We start from the raw sequence: 6243 nt of genomic DNA, 5'->3' as shown, positions 1-6243 counted from the left end.
TACTATTCAGACTTTATGGCACTTGTACAGAATGTATTGAGTTGTGCTTAGAAAATATGATACATTAATAGTATGGATAAAAGACTTATGTCTCATTAGATTAAATCATGATACATTCATTAAGATAAATAGCAAGTGGTATTTTTGTCTATAAATAAACTAGGTTTTTTTCTTCTGTATCACGAGAAATTCTATCATCAGTCTTGTACTTTTGCCTTGGCTTATTCTTCTCACGGATAACAGCATCTTCATAGAAGATCTTCTGTATCTTCATGGAGACCTTTTATTTTCCTTGTGGCCTTAGAAAGCCTATTTCTGTCTTCATTTGAGGTCACTGAAATTATGACTGGTTGTTCTTGGACTGGACTGACCATCAAGAATCTAAGAAATATATTACATAAGATACTATAAAAACAAGACTAAATTCCCATACACCAAAGGAATCAAACTGAAAATGGACAAGCCTGCAAACAACATGAAGCAAACTTGACACAAAACAGATATTTCACTGTGTACAAACAATAGCTCTTGGCTGATAAATGGGAAGAAGTTTTAAGGTTGTTTGTATTGTCATGAGATCATGTCTTGCAGAATCACGGGCCTCCATCAAATGATCGGTGATTTTCTGATGGCATGTGAACGGGCTGTAATAAAGCTTTGTGAGATGTTATTTACTAATAGCTAATAGAGTAATTTTGGTCTAGATCTCTATTTTCTAGTCTTGATGAAAACAGTGTAATCTTCTACGTCCCTAAGAAAGCTCCTCTCTGTGTTGGCAAGGAAATGATAAAAGACTGTAATTAAGCAATGATGACCCTAAAGTGAAATGTGGATTCTTTACAATATACAATGTCCTTCCCACCAGCCACATGTGTTTGTCAGATGTTTATAGAATCTTCATTAACTAAGAGCTTTGCTAGATAACAGAAGCTGAAGCATGGCATCAATGACTGTGATAAGGGCAAGTGTACAACCAATCTGCTTGACAACTGACAAGAGGCTGGGGTTCGAGGCAGACTGCAAAAAGAACACAAGAAAGTGATTTGCAAAGGGCATTCCAGTTGTTTGCCTTCCATCTCCTTTCCTCTGTCTCTAATGAAACAAGGTTTTTAAGCAGTTAAAATACCCTTGTCCTCTTGTCTCTTCACCAGAAAGGAAATATAGAAGAAATGCATTATTTTGGAGTATTAGCTGCACTGTCTGTTTTCAACATCATTGCCTGTTTGACAAGAGGCAAGCCTTTGGAAGACTGGGGCAAGTTATCAGCTATGGGAAAGTCCGATGCACACTTTCATGATGCTGGGGAAGTGGAAGATGAGACTCATTTCAACTTTAAATCTTTCCTGGAGAATACGAAGACAGATTTACTAAGGAGTTTGAATTTATCAAGAGTCCCCTCACAAGCGAAGACCAAAGAAGAACCAACACAGTTCATGATTGATTTATACAACAGATATACTGCAGACAAGTCCTCCATCCCTGCATCCAATATTGTAAGGAGCTTCAGTACTGAAGGTAGGAGAAGTCCTAAATAGGTGGACTAGAATTTTTAATGAAGTACTTTAATGAAGTACAGATTCTTTTGAAATTCAGAGGGAACTGGGCACCCAACTTCCACAGATTCTTTAGAAAAGAAACAGATTAAAATTTTGGATTGTGATCTTGCTTTGTAGTTTCTTTCAATCTTTAAAATAATTCAGTTACCTTTAGTTTTCTTCTTTGACATTTTTACTGTACAATACTACCTTCTCAAACCCATCAACTGAGATAATGCACTGAATAACAGGGTCTAAATGAATCATGTTTCTCAAAGCTAGAGATTTGGGACTGAGTTTTAATGTTAGAATGCAAACTTTTGGTCATCTATAATTGAGACATCCATACTAGAGAGCTCTTCTTTCAGGTGGGCTCTTCTCATACTTAAAAACCACAGCAGCCAACTAAGAAATATGTCTCTGGATCCAAGCAAATAACAGTAGTGCTCAAATTCTGGTTTAGATGGGAAGACTGATATGGAAAGCGGTAGTCAAGCTTTTCTAAACTAAAAAAATACAAGATCCCTGTCTGTGTAACATTAAGTAGACTTTTAAAAGCTCCATCAAAAGAAAAAGTAAAAAAGTTCAAAGTAAATGCAATCCTTATGATAAAAATGAGGCAGAATTGAAGCTTCTGTTCACATGAAATTCAGACATACACAGATAATAGCACTATGGAGAACTTCAGATCCCCAAATTAGTGCCCCTAGTCCTGAAATGGAAAGAAACCTTAACAGTATGAGCTAGATAATAGTTTCCATATCTGACTCCCCTCTCTGACTGCTTCAGTGGGTAAACACTGTGAAGAAGTGTCAACATTAGCCAATTAAAACTGCCCCAAAACCCAATCATGAATGAGTACTTATCGTACATTGACTATCAGACATCAATCAGTCAGTGATGACTTTTAAACGTTACCAATCTGATCTTCCAGCCAAATATCTGCCCCTCCCAAGGCAGAGTTTCCGGTACTGCACATAACCTCGCAGAAAAAAAAAACAACCCAAAATAAAATCCACATAAGCTCAGTGAGTCCAACTTGGAACAGACTGGTACTTGGGCATGAAAGGCTGTTTATCACCAAGTCCCAGTTTAGACAGACCCTGAAGCTTCAATTCAGGATTTTCAAAAACGTTTCTATTTCTCCAAACTCCTAGTATTCCAAGCTACTTCCAAAATTACCTGAAGACAACAAAAGCCTCAGCACAGCTAGTTCTTAGAGACATTTAAATATGTAGTATACTTCTCTGTATTAGGAAGGTTGTTCATCCCGTTGCATGATGATAACAGTAGGAAATTTATAGGGTTTTTTAAGAATTCTTTGTGCAAAAATATCTTTAGAAATTGCTAAATCTGAACACTTCCCAGATGCCTTATTTATGTACTTAGTACTGACCAGCATCATCCACAGCTTGTTCTAGGCAGACACTTTACACTTCCCTCCAAATACTCACCTGACCATGCAATCTTGGTGAAAATACTACCAACAACAGGGACCTCCATTTCCACTTTTCACTCCCTGCCCTTGAAACTTGGCCAGAAGACGGTATTATTTTTATTTTTTTTTTAATGCTGGGTAAACGTGCTTTTATTCTACACCCCTAAAATCCTGAGTCTTTTAAAAGCAACTTACTTTGACAGTCAGAAGCACTGTAACCACATGTTTTGATTTCCTATTGCAGATGTTGTTTCTTTAACTTCACCAGAAGAAAATGCATTTCAGAAACACATCTTGCTCTTCAACATCTCTATTCCACGATATGAGGAAATCACCAGAGCTGAACTGAGAATTTATATCTCCTGTCACAGGGAAGTCGGGTCTCTCTCTAGGCTGGAAGGCAACATGGTAATTTACGATGTTCTAGATGGTGACCACTGGGAAAACTCAGAAAGTACCAAATCTTTCCTTGTCTCCCACAATATCCACGAGTGTGGCTGGGAGATGTTTGAAGTGTCAAGTGCTGTGAAAAGATGGGTCAGGGCAGACAAACTGAAGACTAAAAACAAGCTAGAGGTTGTTATAGAGAGTAAGGCTCCGGGTGGTTTCACTTGTGGGAAGCTGGATATCAGTGTTACACCTGACACTAAAAATCTGCCCCTGTTAATAGTGTTCTCCAATGACCGCAGCAATGGGACAAAAGAGACCAAAGTGGAGCTCCGGGATATGATTGTTCATGAACAAGAAAGTGTGCTAAAGAAATTAGGAAAGAACAACACTTCGTCTGAAGAGGAAGAACAGCGAGAGGAAAAGGCCATCACTGGGCCCCACCAGCATTCTTCCAGAAGCAAGAGAAGCATTGGAGCCAACCACTGCCGGAGAACTTCCCTCCATGTGAACTTCGAAGAGATTGGCTGGGATTCCTGGATCATTGCACCAAAAGATTATGAGGCTTTTGAGTGTAAAGGAGGTTGCTTCTTCCCTCTGACAGATAACGTTACCCCAACAAAACATGCTATTGTCCAAACTCTGGTGCATCTCCAAAACCCAAAAAAAGCTTCCAAAGCCTGTTGTGTTCCAACCAAATTGGATTCAATCTCCATTCTTTATAAGGATGATGCTGGTGTGCCCACTTTGATATATAACTACGAAGGGATGAAAGTGGCAGAATGTGGCTGCAGGTAGTATACAAGGCAAATCACTAAGAATAAGAATACCCCCTTTTTCTGCTCTGTGTAAATCTGTACATTAGTGATGCAAATCAAAATCCTTGTGAACAAGGGTTGGAGCAGGGTATGGGGCTGGTTGTTGTTGTTGCTGCTTGTTTAAAAGGAAAACTGGCATTTAAAGAATGGCAATCATTGTAAATAGCCTGCATTATATATCATGGCAAAGTGAATACTGGATTAAAATATTGTGAGGTTGAATGAACTATGCGTTATTGGGCAACAGGGATACAATCTGAATACCTTATTTCCACTTTTCTGTTTAATTGATTAATTAACTGAAGAATTTTCAACGGGGATTTGGGATGCTCTGTAACTGTTTAATAGGTATTGAAATCTAATTCTCTAAGTCCACTCTGACATTTTCAACTTCTGTAAACCTCAGTAAACGGAATTTAGCCTGCATAGTAAAGTCAGGAATCTAAGTTCTGTAAGCCTTTTCTCATATCAGTAATCTCAGAGGCTTTTACAGGGAAATTATTTACTCCTGTAAGTGAAGATCCACAGTATTCAAAACAGAAGAGACTCTCACTCTTATTTCATTCCCAAGTTTCCTTCTGTGGGTAGCAGGTGCCTTGGTTTCAGCTTTCTTATCCTAAATGTCCCTATTTTTACCCCTTTATGGCACATACTTGAATGATAAGAAGTGCAGCCTTCCGCTTCTAAGACACTGTTTCCTAGGAGGAACAGCAGCCCTTATCTCCGCACAAAGATAAGGAGCCACTTTGACCTACTGCATATTCTTAGTATTTCTTTGCAAGAACATGCAGTCAAATGACGTTCAGCCTTAGAAGCTGTATCTTAAGAGCAGTGGGGGTTCGAAGAGCTCAGCACTTGTGAAAAGCCCAGGCTACTTATTTAGAGGCCTAAATACGTTCTTTGGAGTCTGGCATTAGGCTCCAATTTTTTTAAATTTCTTCTTAGGAGAAACTCTATTTTATATACAAAATTCTTTCACCCCTTAGAAGTCTGGGAAAAACTGAAAACTTCTATCTGTGTTCTATGAGACTTACACTGCTCTATGGGAAATATACTATCATAAAATAGTTCTCCTGATTTCAGTTGTATTTTCACTAAACAAGGACCCCATCTTTCCTGCAATTAAACTTCCTTTGATTCTAATGAAGATTTTGCCTGTACAAGAACAGACAAAGTGTCTTCTGTTGGTTCCAGGTGATAGGTGTAAGTGCAGTACAATGCCACCATAGTCCACCTAGCTTTTACTCCTCCACCACCTTAGACATACACCAAAAAAAAAAAAAAAATCTATCAGAGAACACTTTTGATCCAAACCCACGGCAAACTGTACATCTGTTCAAAATGGTGAAGAATACTGATGAGGCAAAAATCTAAACAGTAGCTTAATGTATGGAAGCAACAGGATTTAAATGGATACATATGTTTTAAATTAGGGCAGCCTGAGGGCAAGACGAATTCATTTGGCATGAACAGGTCAGCTTGAAATCTAATACACAGTTTATTTACTATTGTTAACTTAATACAGAGCAAATAACAGGTGAGTGTGAGCAGGGTGGTTGTAATTCTATCAAGAACTACTGGTTACATCACAATCCATGAGCACAAAGCACAATTCACTAGAATCCTTGAACTGATTTATATCCTTTTCCTTTAGAACTGGGCTGCAACTGGATCAGATCTGAGATCTGGATCCATGAAAACTCCATCCATCCATTACTGCGTGTCATTAACCTCTTACGCTTCCTGTGGCAGTCCTCTCATTTTACCACTCCCCACTGTTTTCTGTCATCTTACAGTCATGGTTATGTCTTCCTCCTTTCAGAACACCCTCTACTGTCTCCCTGTTTTGTTCACATCTCCTAAGCTCATGACATTTTGCACAACTTCTCTTCATCAAGGAAAAGAAACCACCTAACAAGCACTTGGTGTGATCCTATTAGAAAAGTTATTCACACATGTTAAGGTAATTGTAGCTGTGTGCCCTTAAGTCATCAAAACACAAGGTCCTAGCTGTATTTTGACTTCACTGAATACAGGACTTTGTCCGTAATTAAATGAAAAAGCG

At 38.5% G+C, this 6243-nt stretch overlaps 1 protein-coding gene across 1 annotated transcript; it reads left to right on the top strand.

Moving 5' to 3' along the window:
- Positions 1-1007: 1007 nt before the first annotated feature.
- Positions 1008-5039, top strand: GDF2 (growth differentiation factor 2). Its single transcript, XM_054206381.1, has 2 exons — positions 1008-1515; positions 3218-5039. Exons 1-2 carry the CDS (start codon positions 1170-1172, stop codon positions 4156-4158), a joined length of 1287 nt encoding a protein of 428 aa, XP_054062356.1. The 5' UTR covers positions 1008-1169; the 3' UTR covers positions 4159-5039.
- The last annotated feature ends 1204 nt before the right edge of the window (positions 5040-6243 follow it).

This window comes from Rissa tridactyla, chromosome 6 (assembly GCF_028500815.1).
Source record: "Rissa tridactyla isolate bRisTri1 chromosome 6, bRisTri1.patW.cur.20221130, whole genome shotgun sequence".
In the NCBI taxonomy this organism is placed as follows: Eukaryota; Metazoa; Chordata; class Aves; order Charadriiformes; family Laridae; genus Rissa; species Rissa tridactyla.
Note: the sequence above shows the minus strand (reverse complement) of the source record. Positions and strands in the feature narration are given on the sequence as shown.